This window comes from Notolabrus celidotus, chromosome 23, assembly GCF_009762535.1.
Source record: "Notolabrus celidotus isolate fNotCel1 chromosome 23, fNotCel1.pri, whole genome shotgun sequence".
Classification (NCBI taxonomy): domain Eukaryota; kingdom Metazoa; phylum Chordata; class Actinopteri; order Labriformes; family Labridae; genus Notolabrus; species Notolabrus celidotus.
The window spans coordinates 3,358,246-3,377,499 of record NC_048294.1 but is presented as its reverse complement, the minus strand read 5'-3'; the positions used below and the strand labels follow the sequence as shown (position 1 = coordinate 3,377,499).

The 19,254-nt window shown below is 41.8% G+C and overlaps 1 protein-coding gene across 3 annotated transcripts; it reads left to right on the top strand.

The window, feature by feature from the left end:
* The first annotated feature begins 435 nt into the window (after positions 1-435).
* Positions 436-14,032, top strand: LOC117807018 (selection and upkeep of intraepithelial T-cells protein 7-like). 3 transcript variants are annotated; one of them, XM_034676055.1, is made up of 6 exons: positions 436-613; positions 3,637-3,984; positions 6,330-6,543; positions 7,989-8,047; positions 8,246-8,350; positions 11,074-14,032. In XM_034676055.1, exons 1-6 carry the CDS (start codon positions 565-567, stop codon positions 11,592-11,594), a joined length of 1,296 nt encoding a protein of 431 aa, XP_034531946.1. In that variant the 5' UTR covers positions 436-564; the 3' UTR covers positions 11,595-14,032. The 3 variants fall into 3 exon arrangements, with proteins under 3 accessions (XP_034531946.1, XP_034531947.1, XP_034531948.1); XM_034676056.1 differs by having other exon boundaries at positions 447-613; positions 11,077-11,806; XM_034676057.1 differs by having other exon boundaries at positions 447-613; positions 7,958-8,047; positions 11,074-11,232.
* Positions 14,033-19,254: the final 5,222 nt, after the last annotated feature.

Here is a 19,254-nt window from a genome sequence, read left to right as displayed (position 1 = left end):
CCTGTCCAGGGTGTCCCCTGCCTTCCGCCCGAAGTCAGCTGGGATAGGCTCCAGCCCCCCGTGACCCCTAACGGGATAAGCGGTCAAGATAATAGATAGATGGATGGCTAATAATTAATATTGCATTTTTAACCCTGTTACACAGACATGCCAGGAACACATATTTCAGGTAGAGAACCATTAAAAAGCCGATTTTGCATGATATGTCACCTTTAAAAAATAAAAGAATACAATTAACAAAATAAGTCTTACATTATTATGACATGATCATCAGCCTGTATTATGACTCTCTTATTTGTTGTAAGATATAAAGAAATACCATTGACTTTAACTTGAGAGCCGACTCTTTTGTTCACTCAGAAGAGTCGGCTCTTACAGCCGACTCGCCCGTGAACAGCACATCTGTCTGCGTCATTCTGCGTCATTGCCTTCTGGATACAAGACAGCAGCTCCCACGCTCTCAGACGCGTTGGTTTTAAACTCTCATCAACCTGTTTTTAAACTCTCAAAAATCCATTTACTACATTTGTAACTATTTGGTATCTTTCCTTTAATGTGTCGGCCATGCAAAGGAGTCTCTTCCTGGTCTACGCCCTGCTGCTGACTGTCACCGGTAAGCATTCCTCTTGAATGAATCACTTCGGATCCTGGTGTTGGAGAAAGTTCTTGGTTTGGGAGTCGCATTGAAAAGACTGAGAAACAGAGAAGCTCATTTGATGTTAAAGGGCTCACATGTAGAGTTAAAAACGATGAGTGTTTTATATCAGTCAACAGTGGTGTACTCAGGCTGTATCACCTCCTCTCAAACCCCTGGTACCCACAGCTTAGGGTGTATTGAGGCAGGGGTAACAAGAGGGGGGTCTGAGGGTCCTCGCACACAACATTTTGAGCATCTAACACTTTATTCCTGCATCATGGTGAACTATTTATTAATTTATTTATTATTGATTACATTACATTATTAACATAACATAATTAAAGCTGCTGTGAGGAACTTTTAGCTTGTATCGATTCTGGCGCCCCCTTGTGGACAAAGTGATACCTCTTATCTCTTGTCCTGTACATGCAAAATACTTGTCTTCAGACAATAACCTCATCCTGTTGTCTTTTAACATTTAGACTTATCTTACAATGTGATTATTTGCAATGAAAACAGCCAAAAAAAGGGTGTTTCTAAAGCAAGGCCCTTTAAAAAAAAAAAATCTTTACTGCAGGGGTATCAAGAGGGCAATTGTGTACATTGCGTTTTTCGACTGGAGGAACTTTACCCCTGAACTATGTGTGTTTCGACCGGTGGACCCAGGGTCTAAATTTAGTTCAGGGGTAGTTAATCTCCCCCTTAAATAGACTCCGCTAGGAGGGTAGCACTTTTCAAAGGTCCCGGGACTTTCAGAGGGAGGGCCTGTGCTGAACGTGTCTGATTGGTAGATTAACCTCAGTGTTTTTATTCCGCCCTCCGTCCACAATAACATCACACACATCTGTGATTCACTTGATTTCTCTTTCTTTCATTAGTTTTTATTTGTTCTATCTTTTTTGTATGTGTGTGTACTTTTCAAAAGAAGAAGCTGTGATTCTCTTGATTTAGCAGCTTGTAACAGTAGTCTTCTCTCAGCCCACCGTGAATGCATCTCTCCTCCCGGTGTTCCGGTTTTAAAAGTGACCCTGTAAACTGGAGACCTTCAGCTGAACGTGTCAGTGTTTGTGGAGTTTACACAGCTGTTGAAACACAGAGGGAGTTCCTGGGAATGCAAACTAGTTTAGTTTTTATTAAGATTTCAAAATATCCTCATCAGATGATCAATGATCGTCTAAAGACGTTTATGAGGGATGCATCCGGCTGAGAGTCTCCAGTTAACAGGGTCGCTGTTTAAACCAAAACACCGTCCGTTCTCTGCCACGGCTTTTTGAGTTCAAAAGGATTTTAAAGCCGTGTTGAAACGTCTTTGCTACTCGCGCTTATCTCCTCTCACGTGTTGATTCATTCATTGCTTTTTCCATGTTTTTAACCACAGGTGCAAAATTTTCACTTTTTTCATGTTTTTCTAATTTTGGAGCACAATTTCAAATTTCAGGAAAATGTATTTTTTCGACAGGCTCCGGGTCAACTTTTTGTCAAATTTTTCTTGTCAATTTTTTTTTTGTTAAATTCATTTTTTTGTCAAATTCATTTTTTGGAAAAAAAATTTCAAAATTTTTTTTTCAGAACATTTTTTTTCAAAGCTTTTTTTCCCCCAAAAAAATTTCAAAACATTTTTTTCAAAAAACTTTTTTCATTTTTTTTAAATTTTTTTTTGTAATTTTTTATTATTTTTTTTATTTCTTTGTCAAATTTTTCCAAAAACCATTCCCAGTCATTGTTTGTCCATCTGTGATTCACTTGATTTCTCTTTCTTTCATTAGTTTTTATTTGTTCTATCTTTTTTGTATGTGTGTGTACTTTTCAAAAGAAGAAGCTGTGATTCTCTTGATTTAGCAGCTTGTAACAGTAGTCTTCTCTCAACCCACCGTGAATGCATCTCTCCTCCCGGTGTTCCAGTTTTAAAAGTGACCCTGTAAACTGGAGACCTTCAGCTGAACGTGTCAGTGTTTGTGGAGTTTACACAGCTGTTGAAACACAGAGGGAGTTCCTGGGAATGCAAACTAGTTTAGTTTTTATTAAGATTTCAAAATATCCTCATCAGATATTTAATGATCGTCTAAAGACGTTTATGAGGGATGCATCCAGCTGAGAGTCTCCAGTTAACAGGGTCGCTGTTTAAACCAAAACACCATCCGATCTCTGCCACGGCTTTTTGAGTTCAAAAGGATTTTAAAGCCGTGTTGAAACGTCTTTGCTACTCGTGCTTATCTCCTCTCACGTGTTGATTCAGTGAATCCATCTGTGATGAAATATAGCACCATCTAAAACAGCGCCAGCTGAGTCTCTTCATGCTAACAGGCTAACTGTTGTGTTGCTCATAATGATACCTGCCTGTCCGTCAATGGAGGCACAGGAACCTTTTAGTTCAGGGGGCTAAAAGACCCCGGAACTCTTGGTTGAAATGCACCTATTCAATCCAAAGAAGAGGAACCCAGAGGGCACTTTTTTTAAACAATTTATTGACTTTAAGTCTTCCAGGAGACATGATACATTGAAGGGACTAAAGAGGGCCTTTTTTAAAATGTTATACATTTGAAGGGCATCCAGAGGGCCTCTATTCATGCGTTTTCCAATGAAGGGGCTCCAGAGTAGGCAATTTGTACTGTTTTATCTAACCCAAGAGGGCACTTTAGCGTGGTTTCTTTCGGACATGAGGGCACCGGGTACACCACTGTCACATGATAATGTCTCTACAAAAGCCAGTTTTAGTACTGATGTACCGTATAGTAAGACTGGTGTTTTAAAGCACATGGTCATTTGGTAGCTCTGAATCAAAGACTTTAATTCACTTGTTGCATGATGCATATTAAGACAGACAAAAGTACATAAATCAAGGTAGCTGGAGAAGCATGGAGTTGAACTGGTGGAGTGGTGAAAGGTTGGCCTGTTCTGAATGCCAAAGAAGAACTGAAACCCTAAACCACAAGCAGTCATGTGTGCAGCCTCACAAGAGCAGCTTTAAAACACGTCTCTAATTTCTATTTTTCTACAAGGAGCCTTGGACAGCGATGACTCAAAGAGCGTCTCAGCCGTCGCCGGTGGAGCAGTCCTTCTGCCCTGTCACACCGACGACAGCCACGACAAACTAACAGTGGAGTGGTCCAAGGAAGGACCGCCTGAAGTCACCGTCTTCCTGTTACGCAAAGGCTGTGAGAACCACGAGGAGAAGAACCCGGCCTACGAGTTCAGGACCAACCTCATCATGAGTGAACTGAAAAATGGAAACATCTCACTGAGGATTTCCAACGTGCAGCTATCTGATGAGGGGAGATACATCTGCAAGACAATCAAAGGGTCAAGCAATGGGCCCCAGAGGGAGGGCGTGATACTGCTCACTGTCGGTACGTCCAGTTCAATCAATCTTTATTTGTATAACACCAAATCAGAACAAACGATATCAGAAGACTCTTCCAAACAGAGCAGGTCTAGACCATACTCTATGTTCTATTATTAACAAAGACCCAACATCAAGACCGGATCAGATCCAGTCCCCTCTTACAGACAGGACTCAGTCTGATCTCATCTTAATCCACCATGAGCAGAGCACTTTGCAGCATTTAGCAAGTTACAGTGGCAAGGACAAACTTCCTTTAACAGGCAGAAACCTGAAACCAGACTCATGTTAGACACACATCTGCTGAGACCGTGTTGGAGAGAGGGATAGAGGGAGATGAAGAGAGAGAGAGAGATGATAGTGGGGAGACGGATAGTAGTAGTTGTGGCAGCTGGAGTCTGACACGTCCACAGCAACAGAGATCCAGAGGAACCTACGAGACAAGGGAGCTCAGGGACTCCAGAAAGGTCTAAGAAAAGAGAGAAGAGAGGGAGACCAGAAGAAAGAAAAAGAGGAGAATAAATGGTGAAGGAAAGGATAGAAGGAAAGAATGGGATAAGAAAAGGAGACATAAAGGATGAAGGAACATGGTAAGAAGGAAGAGGGAAAGAAAGAAAGGAATGAAAGGAAAAATTAATAGAAGAAAGAAAGGAAGGAAGGAATGAAATAAAAAGAAAAAGAAAGAAGGGATGAGATGAAGAAAGAAAAGAGTAAGGAATGAAAGGAAGGAAGGAAGAAAGAAAGAAAGAAAGAAAGAAAGAAAGAAAGGGGGAATGAAATAAAGGAAAGAAAAAATGAATGAAGGAAAGAAAGAAGGAAAAAGAAAGAAAGAAGAAAAAGGAAGGAAGATAGGAATGAAATAAATGAAGGAAAGAAAGAAAGAAAGGAGGGAGGACTGAAAGAAAGAAGGAAAAAGAAAGAAGGAAAGAAAGCAGGCAGGAAGGAAGGAAGGAAGGAAAGAGAAAGAAAGAGACAGAAGGAAGGACAGGAAAAAGGAAGGAAAGAAAGGATGAATGACAGACCCAAAAAAGGAATCTACAGCAGAGATCCAGAGGAACCTACGAGACAAGGGAGCTCAGGGACTCCAGAAAGGTCTAAGAAAAGAGAGAAGAGAGGGAGACCAGAAGAAAGAAAAAGAGGAGAATAAATGGTGAAGGAAATGATAGAAGGAAAGAATGGGATAAGAAAAGGAGACATAAAGGATGAAGGAACATGGAAAGAAGGAAGAGGGAAAGAAAGAAAGGAATGAAAGGAAAAATGAATAGAAGAAAGAAAGGAAGGTAGGAAGAAAGGAAGAAGGAATGAAATAAAAAGAAAAAGAAAGAAGGAATGAGATAAAGAAAGAAAAGAGGAAGGAATGAAAGGAAGGAAGAAAGAAAGGGGGTATGAAATAAAGGAAAGAAAAAATGAATGAAGGAAAGAAAGAAAGAAAGAAGGAAAGAAAGAAAGAAAGAAAGGAGGGAGGACTGAAAGAAAGAAGGAAAAATAAAGAAGGAAAGAAAGAAAGCAGGAAGGAAGGTAGGAAAGAAATGAAGGAAAGAACTAAAGAAAGAAAGGAAGAAAGAAGGAAAAAGAAAGAAGGAAAGAAAGCAGGAAGGAAGGAAGGAAGGAAAGAGAAAAAAAGAAAGACAGAAGGAAGGACAGGAAATAAGAATGAAGAAAGGATGAATGACAGACTCAAAAAAGGAATCTACAGCAGTGATCCAGAGGAACCTACGAGACAAGGGAGCTCAGGGACTCCAGAAAGGTCTATGGTTAGTAACTTTAATGGGACAGGAAGAGTTAAAGTCAGAGACAGGCAGAGAGAGGAGAGAGAGGGAAAGACAGGATCCCAGTGTGTCAGCCTAAGCCTATAGCAGCATAACAAAGTCCTGGTCCAAGCCTGATCCAGCTCTAACTATAAGCTTTATCAAAAAAGAAAGTTTGAAGCCTACTCTTAAAAGTAGAGAGGGTGTCTGCCTCCCGGACCCTGACTGGTAGATGATTCCAAAGGAGAGGGGCCTGATAGCTGAAGTTGTTAAGTTTTTGTTTTTTGTATTAGTGGCCACTATGTGAATTTTAAATTTACTAACTAAGATTAGAGAAATGATCCCTGGACAATACAATGAGCGGTGAATGCACTTTTTAAACCAGGATCCCAGCAAGACTACTTGGGCACATCAGTCATTTTACCCCACAGCACACAGGAGTTGCTGGTTTAGCACTTGCCTCCATGTGTTAGCTTCTTGGATCACCAAAGTCACACACTTACACAAACTAACTGACCAGTTGAGGCAGCATTAGAGCGGCACATATGCTCTGTGGATAGAAAGTTCAAAGGTCAACCTTGTTTTGTTTTTTTTGTTTTTGTAGTTGCAGCGTCTGAGCCCAAACTCTCAGTTGTCCCAGATGGGGGCGGTGGAGTAACTCTGCAGTGTGACGCCGGCTGCTGGTTCCCGAAGCCTGAGATCACATTTCTGGATGATCATGGAAACAAAATCAGTGTGGACGACCCAAAAGAGGAGTTCAACTACGGGGGATGTTTCAACATCACGAGGAGAGCGACTTTGCCGACCGCAGTCAACAGGTTCGTTTTGAGTTTTAGACTCAGACTCAGGTGAACTGTACAGTCATGGCCAAAAGTTTTGAGAATGACACAACTATTCATTTTCACAAAGTCTGCTGTTTCAGTTTTTATAATGGCAATTTGCATATACTCCAGAATGTTATGAGGAGTGATCAGCTCAACTGCAATTAATTGCAAAGTCCCTCTTTGCCTTGAAAATGAACTTTATCACCAAAAACACATTTCCACTGCATTTCAGCCCTGCCACAAAAGGACCAGCTAACATCATTTCAATGACACACAGGTGTCACACACATTAACACAGGTGTGGGTGTTGATGAGGACAAGGCTGGTGATCAATCTGTCATGATTGAGTGACTGGACACTTTAAAAGGAAGATGGTGCATGACACCATTGTTCCTCATCTGTTAGCCATGGATACCTGCAAGGAAACACATGCAGCCATCATTGCATTGCACAAAAAGGGCCTAACAGGGAAGTTTATAGCAGCGAGTAAGATTGCACCTTAGTCAACCGTCTATCCAATTATCAAGAACTTCAAGGAGAGAGGTTCAATTGTTGCCAAACAGGCTCCAGGGCGCCCAAGAAAGTCCAGCAAGCGCCAGGACCGTCTCCTGAAGGTGTTACAGCTGCGGGATCGGGCCACCACCAGTGCAGAGCTTGCTCAGGAATGGCAGCAGGCAGGTGTGAGTGCATCTGCATGCACAGTGAGGCGAAGACTTTTGGAGGAAGGCCTGGTGTCAAGGAGGGCAGCAAAGAAGCCACTTCTCTCCAGTAAAAACATCAGGGACAGACTGATATTCTGCAGAAGGTACAGGGACTGGACTGCTGAGGACTGGGGTAAAGTCATTTTCTCTGATGAATCCCCTTTCCGATTGTTTGGGGCATCTGGAGGAAGGCTTGTTCGGAGAAGACGAGGTGAGCGCTACCATCAGTCCTGTCTCTTGCCAACAGTGAAGCATCCTGAGACCATTCATGTGTGGGGTTGCTTTTCGGTCAAGGGAGTGGGCTCTCTCACAAACTTGTGGTCAATCCTCAAGAGGCGGGTGGTCAATCAAAAACCCACAAATTCTGACAAACTCCAAGCATTGATTATGCAAGAATGGACTGCCATCAGTCAGGATTTGGTCCAGAAGTTGATTGACAGCATGCCAGGGAGAATTGCAGAGGTCTTGAAAAAGAAGGGTCAACACTGCAAATATTGACTTATTGCATGAATTCTGTGTAATTCTCAATAAAAGCTTTTGATACTTATGAAATGCTTCTAATTGTATTTCATTATACCATAGAAACATCTGACAAAAACACCTAAAAACCCTGAAGCAGCAGACTTTGTGAAAATGTAATATTTGTGTCATTCTCAAAACTTTTGGCCATGACTGTACTTCCTTTTCATCTTCCTTTTGACACACAGGAAAACTTACATTGATATTGTTTCATCACAGAGTCGCCTGCTGGGTCAACCTGCCCAACATGAGGAGAGTCGCAGAGATTCACATACCAGGTATGCTTGAACCTTTAGAATCCACTGGTATCAACTGTGTTCTCATTCATGCTGTAGTTAAGTGAGGGATAATGTGTGGATAGCTGGTGGTTGCGTAATACCCCGCTAAATTAGATGTTCTGATTCCTGAGTTTCTAAAGAAGACTCCACTAACTGGTTCTATAATGTACTTCATTCAGTTTTTTCTTTATTACTCAGATGGCTGCATGAGGTCTTGCACTGTGCCCGTCATCATCGCTGTATTTGTGCCTCTGATGGTTCTCTGTGTAGCATGCCTCGCCTACTTCTGCAAGAATCGTCTTGGTAAGTTGGTAGCGCTTGTTTCTTTTAAGAGGACGTGACAGTTTGGCTGTTTTCGAAACGGCCTGCTACATACTACCTATGTACTGCATTTGAATTTAGTCTGTAGTCTGTCTGTTCTGATGGATCTGGTCTGCAGTACGCTGGGCCAGGCGTCGCTGGATTTCCAGTTTCAGAAAGCAGAAGTAAACAACGGCCAAGCTGATAGATAAACTTCTTCTTTAGCATCACTTATGATTTAAAAAGTTAAGAAGTTGTTGTATATGGAATTTAGTAGTTTTCATAGTACGTAAAAACTGAGTGCCCCCTTAAAGCTGGGGTTGGTAATCAGATTTAGATCCACTTTTTGTCATACTGGTTAAAATGATCTTTATGTCCTGATGGTAATCAATACATAATGTGTTCTTAAAAAAGAGTGAAAAAAAGCTGCTATCTACAGCCGGAGTAAACCTGGGAAAACACCAACCAATCACCGTTTTTTGGCTCCCCAAATTTTAAACCAATCAAATCCCGTCCAGCCGTTCTGCCCTCCTCCTGCGCGTACATTTCCCCGGCGTTCACTCCTCCGAGTCCCCGTCTCCTGCCTCTACTTCCCCTGACTCTATTTACTGCCCCTCTCGCTCGTCCTCGGGCCTGTCCCCTCTGACCTGATGAGGTGCTTTGCTCAGGACTGTAGTCCGGATCAGAGTCTAAAAAGCTCTCACCAACAAGCAGAATAATTAATGACGTTCAGTAAGTCCTACAGAAAATATAGATTTATTGTAGCGTCCGTCCGGACGCTGTAGTGATGACGAGCCAATTCGTGAACATGTTGAGCTTTAATAACCGGTCACTGTCGGCCGTTACCACGCCAACCAACAAAACAACAATCAATGTTTGAATGAATGAAGAACTTCTCCTCTTGTCTCTCCTCTCTCCCACTCGCACTCTCTACACCTCTCCTGATGCCTTCACTGACCGTCAACACTGTAGGAATTAAGAACATCTACACTGAACAGGTTTAACAAACAGTAGAGCTGTTACAGTATTATATATGTGTTATAACTTTTCTCCTGATATCGTGTCACCGGTACAACTGGATAATGCTAGCATGATAGTTGTGAGTGCTAACAGCAGCCATGTTTGTTTGTGTTTTTAACTTTCACCATGATAATGTTTTGTTGAGGACCGGTTTTGAATCAGTCACCATCATATGGTCATGAATCAGCGGCGCTCGTGCATGTGAGGGGGGGGGGCGTCGTTTTGGAGGAGCTCCGAGGGAGGAGGGGAGGCGTTAGACGGAGTCATGAGGAAATGCTACATTCAAATTCATGCTGGTTTTCCGAGACTACCAACCCTAGCTTTAAAGCTGGGGTTGGTAATCAGATTTAGATCCACTTTTCGTTATACTGGTTAAAATGATCTTTATGTCCTGATGACAATCAATACATAATGTGTTCTCAAAAAAGAGCAGGAAAAAGCCGCTATCTACAGCCGGAGTAAACCTGGGAAAACACCAACCAATCCCTGCCATCAGGAGCCAAATTATGAATCCAATCAAATCCCGTCCTGCCGTTCAGCCCGCCTCCTGCAAAGTGTACATTTCATGTTTGTTTGTGTTTGTAACTTTCACTATGAGAATGTTTTGGTGTTTTCTTACCCCTGAGTGAGACATGAGTTGATGTAGTGCAAAACACAAACGATGTGCTGAGGACCGGATTTGGAATCAGTCGCGATCATGTGGTCGCGAATCAGCGGCGCTCGTGCATGTGAGCGGGGGGGGCGTTTTGGAGGAGCTACGATGGGAGGGGGGGTTAGACGGAATCCTGAGGAAATGCGACATTCAAATTCATGCTAGCTTTCCGTGACGACCAACCCTAGCTTTAAAAAAGAAGAAAAGCGGAAACAGCGCTGTGCATTATGGGTAACAGTACGTGAGAGAATGGTCCGATGCATCCTGAGACATTTTCCCGAATCAGTACGACATCCGGGTAGTTTTGGCATACTGCAGATTTTGCTCTTGTTCACGTACTACATACTGAATTTTGGCCCAATCAGTACGTACTGCTAGTATAGTGGGAGGTTTTGGAAACAGCCATTGCTTCCATTATGTAGTCGTTACGTAATTCATTAACACCTTCTTTAGCCAAAGACAAAAGACGTGACTATAGGTGCATTTGGACCAAGAGTTCTGGGGTCTTTTAGCCCCCAGAACTACTTTCCCCTGAACTAAAAGGTTCCTGTGCCTCGCTTGTTGTCTGCGTTTCGACCGCGGGCTGAAGTCCCGGGTAGATTGTGCAAATCAGGCCAGTGACGTATGGAGGGAAAAAATTATATTAAATAATATTTTGAAATCTTAATAAAAACTAAACTAGTTTGCATTCCCAGGAACTCCCTCTGTGTTTCAACAGCTGTGTAAACTCCACAAACACCGTAATGGTTAACCGAAAGTCCCAGGACCTTTTGAAGAGAACTACCCCCCAAGCAGGGGCTTTTCAGGGGGGAGATTAATTACCCCTGAACTAAATTTAGACCCTGGTTCCTCCGGTCGAAACGCACCTAGTTCCGGGGTACAGTTCCTGCGGTCGAAACACGCCTTATTGCATCTTTGGAAATAGTGATACTGTTAAAGGAAGAAGTTTCTGTCCTCATCCTGGAATCACTCTGTTTCTCTTCTGTTTGAGAAGTTAGAGTCATCAAATTAAAATCTTACCACTAACTCAACATATATTTTTGTGTTCAAACAGCAGGGTGTCTAAAAGGGCCTATTTTGCCGCAACTTTTCAATGAAACTACAAAAAGCAGAAATGGAGCAGATTTTCATCCTCCAGAAAACCAGGCTGAAGACGTCGATCCGAGGGAGGAGCTTCTGAGAACCATTGAGGACCTAAACCAAAGGCTTCTTGGTAAAGATGAGAAGATCAAGCAACTAACTCAACAACTGCATGAACTCACGTCAGGACAGACTCTTGATGTGCAGAGCAGTCACAGCCAAGAATCTGTAAGAGCACCACCAAGCAGTGAAGGCTCAGTGCCTGATGTCTCAACCAACAGCTGTCCTTCTCTCTTGGATGATGATGTCGTGTTGCCCAGCCCGTCTCCGGCCCTCCCTCCCACTGATTTCCGTCCAAAGAGTTCGTCTCTGTCTAGCTCTTCACGAAAGCCCCAACGCAGACACACCATCTCACCCGTTTCTAGAAACCGCTTCAGTCTTTCAAAGCTATCTGAAGATGGGGAGCAGTTGCTCTCAACAGAAAAGTCTGATTGATACACGTTTATTGAGGTACCGTCTGTCCCAGGTTACAATCTTGTTATTCAACCTTGTAATAACTCCAGCTTTGATCAAATAGCTTTAGAGTAGTATTCAATTAGTAGCAGGTTTGTCAGTTACATTTTTGTTGTTGTTGTTTGATACGAATTTTGTAGTCAATTCAATCAATCTTTATTTACATAGCGCCAAATCACAACAAACGTTATACTCAGACTCTTTCCAAACAGAGCAGGTCTAGACCGTCCTCTATGTTCTATTATTAACAAAGACCCAACATCAAGACCGGATCAGATCTAGTCCCATCTTCCAGACAGGACTCAGTCTGATCTCATCTTAATCCACCATGAGCAGAGCACTTTGCACTTTGATGGGAGTCAATAGAAGCAAGATTACTGCTTCTGTTACCTCTGCTGCTACTACTGCTAGCACCACAAATACCACTCTGCTTCAAACAGCCAATACTACTTGTGCTCGCACTTCTATGAAATTTCTGGCGCACAATGAAAAATCAATCAATCAGTCTTTATTTATAAAGCGCAAATATATCCGCATATAGACCGGATCAGATCCAGTCCCATCTTACAGACAGGACTCAGTCTGATCTCATCTTAATCCACCATGAGCAGAGCACTTTGCAGCATTTAGCAAGTTACAGTGGCAAGGACAAACTTCCTTTAACAGGCAGAAACCTCCAGCAGGACCAGACTCATGTTAGACACACATCTGCTGAGACCTACCGTGTTGGAGAGAGGGGTAGAGGGAGATGAAGAGAGAGAGAGATGATAGTGGTGAGATGGATAGTAGTAGTTGTAGCAGCTGGAGTCTGCAGGAGGAACCTACGGGACAAGGAAGCTCAGGGACTCCAGAAAGGTCTATGGTTAGTAACTTTAATGGGACAGGGAGAGTTAAATTAATTAATTATTAATAGATAGGGAGAGAGAGGAGATCCCAGTGTGTCAGTCTAAGCCTATAGCAGCATAACTAAGACCTGGTCCAAGCCTGATCCAGCTCTAACTTTAAGCTTTGTCAAAAAGGAAAGTTTGAAGCCTACTCTTAAAAGTAGAGAGGGTGTCTGCCTCCCGGACCCTGACTTGTACATGCTTCCAAAGGGAAGGTGCCTGATGACTGAAGGCTCGACCTCCCATACTACTTTTAGAGACTTAAGTTACGATGAGCAGGTCTCATTGTACCAGTTATTTTTAATGACTTTATTACCTGTCTGTTTGTTTAGAATCAAAGAGAACGACTGCATTAATTTTCCCCTTTTGAACACTTGCATGAAAACAAGGCGAACACCTCAGAATAAGCTAGATGCGGCCCCGCCCCCAGAAGTTCCTAGAAATGAATAGGATTCCTTTATTGTCTTTGCACATTGTACAACACAATCTGTTGTACACCTCCCAGAACAAACACATCGTTCCCTTCCTTAATCAGACATTTTTAAAAAGTATTTAAAATGAATGAACTTAAGTGTTCTGGGAACTTTTTAGACAATAATGTAAATCTATAAAGATATTTCCGTACATGAAATGTCATTGCACTTTAAATATTGTAGCACTTTTTATATAATGCTCCATTTTTGAACGGTTATACTGATCAGTTAATTTCACTCTAATGTATAAGCTGCATTCGAGTACCTAATACGGTCCAGATACCAGCAGTGCTCGGACATTCCTCACCTGACAAATACGATTGTAGAGAAAAAGGAAGTGCCACAACAAAAATGTCTGAACTGTGAAGGTTCATTTTTCAGCCTCTTTTGATAAACTTTCCAATAGGTGTTCAGAAGGGTAAAGAAATGGCGTCTGTTATGTTTTTCTTTCAGTAATATCCTGTGCCTTATGGATGGGACTTCCCATTGCTAAAGGGAAGCATATAGGGGTTATATACTCATATTCTTTTCTTTCATTTGTCTGTAAAAGTGTGTTTGCAAACTCTGTACTCAGGACTTTGACTTCCAACTTCTGAAAACAAGTCGGATGTCAGAATGGGTACAAACAATTGTAATGTAACATTTCAAAAGAGCTTGTTTTAATCATGGCACTTTTACGTTGTGAAGCCTGTGTTTACTATTTCAATTTCAAAGGTGCAATTCATGATCTAAAGAGCCTTTACAGAACCAAGAACTGTTATACGGTTTATGCATTATCTAATCTTTTAACCTAAAAATGTGATATTACGATTTCTTTATACCAATTCACTCATGTGAGGAGGACATGGCACTGTTAAAACCTTAATGTGCATTCTTTTTATTCTTCTTTTTAAAACTGTGATCCTGAATGTTGGGGCTTTGTTCTTTCAGGGGTCAAAACACAAAGTTTGTGTATATTTTTAAAGCTTTCTCTAATATGTATCCATTACAAGATCCTTTTTTATGACACTTATTTTGCATGTTTTTAAAACTGTGGAAACAATAAAACAGCTCCCTCTGGTGGACGACTCATGGTACTGTCTTATATTATTCATGTTGAATTGTTGCATGAGTGCTTCCACTTCTTGATCAAGAAGTACATTCTTCTTTTGGAGGCAGTGGAATGTATGATAGAGCATTTCAGGGCATTAAAGGTCTTACTAAAAGCATTGTTTATTAAAACTGATCAAGTATGTGATTTAGAAATCAGTGGCTGTGTTTTCAGACTGATCCACAATAACTAATACTTTAGAGACTTTAGAAAAAGTGTAACAAGTTCATATTTGTCTGGGGGGGCAGGGGGAGCCGACCACCCCCCCTGGTGCCTTCATGTCCCAAAGAAGCCGCACTAAAGTGCCCTCTTGGATTCCACTGATGTAGGTTCAACATAAAAAATTTGCCTGCTCTGGAACCCCCTCTGTGGAAAACGCATGAAAAAGTGCCCTCAGGATGCCCCTAAAATTTATGAAACATAAAAAAAGTGCCCACTTGATGCCCCCCCCCCCAATGTAGAAAACACAAAAAGTGCCCACTTGATGCCCATTAAATTTATGAAATGTAAAAGAACACAATGCACGATGGTGCAGTGGGTAGTGCTGTTGCCTCACAGCTTGAAAGTTCCTGGTTCTAATACCCGGCTGGGCAGGTGCCTTTCCGAGTGGAGTTTGCATGTCCTCCCCGTGCATGTGTGGGTTCTCTCCGGGTACTCTGGCTTCCTCCCACAGTCCAAAAACATGCTCACCAGGTTAATTGTTCACTCTAAATTGCCCGTAGGTGTGAGTGTGTTTGAATGTGTGAATGGTTGTCTGTCTCTCTGTGTTAGCCCTGTGATTGGTTGGCGACCAGTCCAGGGTGTACCCTGCTTTCCGCCCGACGCCAGCTGGGATAGGCTCCAGCTCCCAGTGACCCCTAACGGGATAAGCGGTCAAGATAATGGATGGATAAAAGAAATGTGCCCTCTTGATGCCCTAAAGTCAGAAAATTATTGAAAAGTGCCCTCTGGGTTCCTCTGTTGGATTTAATGCACAAAAGTGCCCTTTGGATGCCCCCCAATGCAGAAAACACAAAAAGGGCCAACTTGATGCCCCCCAAATGTAGAAAACTTGAAAAAGTGTCCTCTGGATGCCCACTAAAGGGATATACAACATTATTAAAAAGTAGCCTCTGGATGCTCCTCAAATGTTTAAAAATTAAAAAGTGCCCACTTGATGCCCCTCAAATTTATGAAATGTAAAAAAAGTTCCTTCTGGATGCCCTAAAGTCAGTAAATTATTGAATAGTGCCCTCTATGTTCCTCTTTGTTGGATTTAATGCACTAAAGTGCCCTTTGGATGCGCCTCCAGTGAATTAAATAAGTAAGGTTTAGATGCTGAATATTTTCTGTGGGAGGACCCAAAGACCTCTTATTACTGCTGTGTCAGCACATTTAAATTAACACTATGCTGTGAGTACCAGGGGTTTGAGAGACAGTGCAATTTTTTTTTAGATTTCCTCCCCTGCCAGTTCCCCCTCTTTGTGGCTTCCCTTATTAGCATGCAGTGCTAAAAGCATCTAACTTTACTGGCAGCAGGGCGTCTCAGGCTACTTGAATACATTTGAGTTCCTTATGTTGCAATTTCCCATCCAGTATGTACACATGAAAACATTTACAGAAAAGCTCAATGAGTTTGTTTCCTTCAGAAAACTTCCTGATTAGAGACATAGAAACCACGCAGAGGAAGAACTGACTCTGCATTAATACAACATTTTTTCCATTTATCTTTTGTGCCATGCTGAAAACTTACACAACAATGTTATGTCACTGATACTTCCACCTTGGCAAAATTCCTCTCATGTGTCAGAGCAGAAAGAAAACACACTGAAGAGCCAGTCTGTCCACATTCCTATTTCAGCTATCTTTAGAACTTAACCTACCTGATGCTTGGGGTTACTAACAGGCAGAGTAAGGCTAAAATTCACTAAACTATCACTATAGAAAGTCAATGTTTATTATTATTACTATTTAAAAAATCAATTCAATAAAATCGATTCAACAAAATTTGTATTCGGATATTATTTTTAAACAGTAGAAGGCGCTATCTGCATTTCACTCCACTTGTTCAACATCATTTAGGCTGTGTTCACACTGCAGGCAAAAGTGGCCCAAATCCAATTTTTTGGGGGGTCAAGTGACCAGGTCAGATTTTTTAGAGGCAGTGTGAACACTCAAATCTGGCCCATATCAGATTTAGACCACTTCCATATGTGGTCCTGAATCAGATACAGATCTGATTTTTTTCAGTGTGACCTCAGTGTGAATGGGTGTCATTGGTGCCAAGGCTGGGTGAAGAGCACGTAATCTTCCTCCTGAAGGGTGTGTGGTGTTACCTGGCTGTCCATCGCTGCTGTGCTGTTTGAGACTGAGGAATACATTCCTCTGCATGGCAGGAGTTGTTTCCACACCACAAAAAAGGAGGTACAGCTGCTGTGTTCTTCATGAGCTCCGACGTGAAAGCGCGCCTATGAAACTAAATGCAAGCTTGCTAAACAAACAATTAAAAGAGTGCACTCAGGTTAAAACCATAGACCGTTGTACGGTTCTGAAGCCAAAAAATCCCTCTCCTGGGCGCAGCCATTGTGCAGCCAGAGCCTGTGAAGCCACTGTAATAAGCTCCGCCCTACAGCGTAACGTCACAAGACGCTGTGTGTCCTTTGAAGAAGCCTTGGACACAAACAGTCAAATACTAACTACATATCACCACAGCATACGGATGAGAGAAACATTCGTACCACGTGTATTTATCTTTTAAAGTGGGACTGCTCCTCCATTCAAATGAATGGAGGAGACAGATTTTTTGACCTATACTGCAGCCAGCCACCAGGGGGCAGACACTCTCCTGAAAGCCTCACCACCAGCCGAGGGAACTTCTCCTTTGGTTAAAACAGACTAAAGAACCTTTAAAATACATACCCCGGGTATTTTATTTTCTCCTTTGGGTGTTCCCTGTTTCTAATTGTTTCTGCATTTCCTGTGAAACATTTCAAGTTCTGCTAATACATATGCAAAACTGAGATACCTTGTTATGTTGTTTATTGCTGCATGCTTTAAAGTTGATAAGGATTTTGTTTGAATTACATTAAGGTAAATTTGCCCAGCTTTTCTGGTAGCCTCTAAAATATATATTCAGAAGACCCTAGACAGTTATTTTACAATGGGATGTCTCTTTCACCACTAGACCGTTTTGAGCTCAAAGTGTGTTATACTTACTTAGCGAGCCGTGGGGAAGGGGTTACATAGTGAACAACCTTAAAATGTAATTCAGCCAATCACAGGTCATTCTGATGTGTCATTTCAAAATAAAAGCGACTTTAAAGGTGACATATCATGCAAAATGGACTTTTTGATGGTTCTCTACCTGAAATATGTGTCCCTGTCTACAAACCCCCCTAAAATGATAAAAATCCATTCTGCCCCTGTTCTGATTTCTCCACCTTTCTGTAAATGTGGAGCCGTTTCAGTTTTAAGTGTTTTTCATACGTCACAACAATATCCGGTCTGTAACAGGAAGCCAGAGCTCGGAGCTTGTTCAGCCCATAGACTGTATAAAATACAACTCAACCCCTCCTCTGTTTTTCATTCCCTGCACACATGTGTGCTAACAAGGAGCTTAGGAGGGAGGCATGCTAGTTGTAGGCTGTCTTAATAAACACAAAGGTCGCTTTGACTCCCCACGTCTGCAGATTTGAAGATCTAGTGGATGATTTTTAGTTTTCATGGAAAAGTGCTAGCGCTAGTTAGCATAGCTACATAGCTACATGTTGGTAGCTGTGTACCAAGACACACGTCGACATACTGATAAATAAAACAACAAGAAACACTAAATCTGTGACCAATCGTTCAGAAAGGTCCTGCTGCAGGCGCCTCAGGCGATCTCTGAGCAGCCGTGTCTATTCAGCCAACATGTAAACATTAGATCAACATGCTGGAGAGCCGAGGCCACACCCACTTCCTGAGGGGGCGTGGTCAGAGGGAAAACAGACCGTTCTGAGCAGGGCTGAAAAAGATGGGTTTTCAGGCATGCCAAAATCTGATTTCAAAGTGTTTTTTTGAGCATAAACTTTAAAGACATGTTTTGGGGACCTCTTAGACCAATATATGTTGAAAAAAAAAAAGAGCGTAATATGTCACCTTTAAATGAGCAAAAATAGAGTTCATTCTGGATAGTTTCAATCAGAGAAATCAGTCTTAAAGTGTTTCTGATTTTTGAAACTCATTTTTGTCTTGGTAAAAGTGTTTTGCTTATTTCATGTTGTTTTATAAATTGTAAAAATGCTTTCCAAAATGTAAATTTGTGTGTTTCATCCTTTGGAAATTTGTATTGCACTTCCGGGCCACCATATATCTGACACCAAAACCCTCGCAACAGTTCCAGCTGGCATTGAAAATCAGATCATCTAAAGGTAATTTATGTTCATGCTTTTGTCGGTTATAAAGATGCGTCACTATTAATTTCAGTCTCTTTTATATCAAGCTAACAGCTCCTCCCACCTTAAGTCAGGTTTTACCAAACAAGTTAAAACATGTCTGAACCTCTTTCAAGAAGCATGACTCAACTGGGAAAATTGGATGAGCACATGGTGACTTTGCAAGAAGTTCAACGTGCAAGATAAAACTAACAAAAGCTTGGAAATCCCCTCAAGCACTGTAAAGAAATATACACATAGAGACCCTTTGTATAGAATATGGTATAAAGTCTTCAATGCTGAGCCACTCTGGCATATTTCAAATGAAGCTGACTGTATACAGAGCAGTGTTTTCCTATCTAATAGTAGACTGAGTCTTCAAAATGAGAAGTATCATCACATTATCATGAGTCACATTTAAAGCATGCAGAAGTCATGCTGCACAGCACGTTTTGGTTGTTGTTGTTGTTTTTGTGTCTTGTGATCTGTTAAATCTCAGCCAGTACAGAAGTCCCCAGTGGACATGCATCCCTACATTTTACATGCATCTTCTGACACTGAATACCTCAACCAATGGATATTTATCCTCCAATTTGTTGCTGTAGTGTAACAGCCTCTGACCAAACTTCCTTTGGGGGTAACTGTGGCTTTGATTAATCCACTTGTTGTTCAGAAGGCTGTACTTCTCATCGTTTAGCTTTTTATTTTTGTACCTTGCAGGATCCAATTCATGTAGACAGACTCTCTCCCCTCTTCTGTCATCTCTCTTCCATCTTTGTCTCCCTCAGTGCCGCTCTCCCTCTC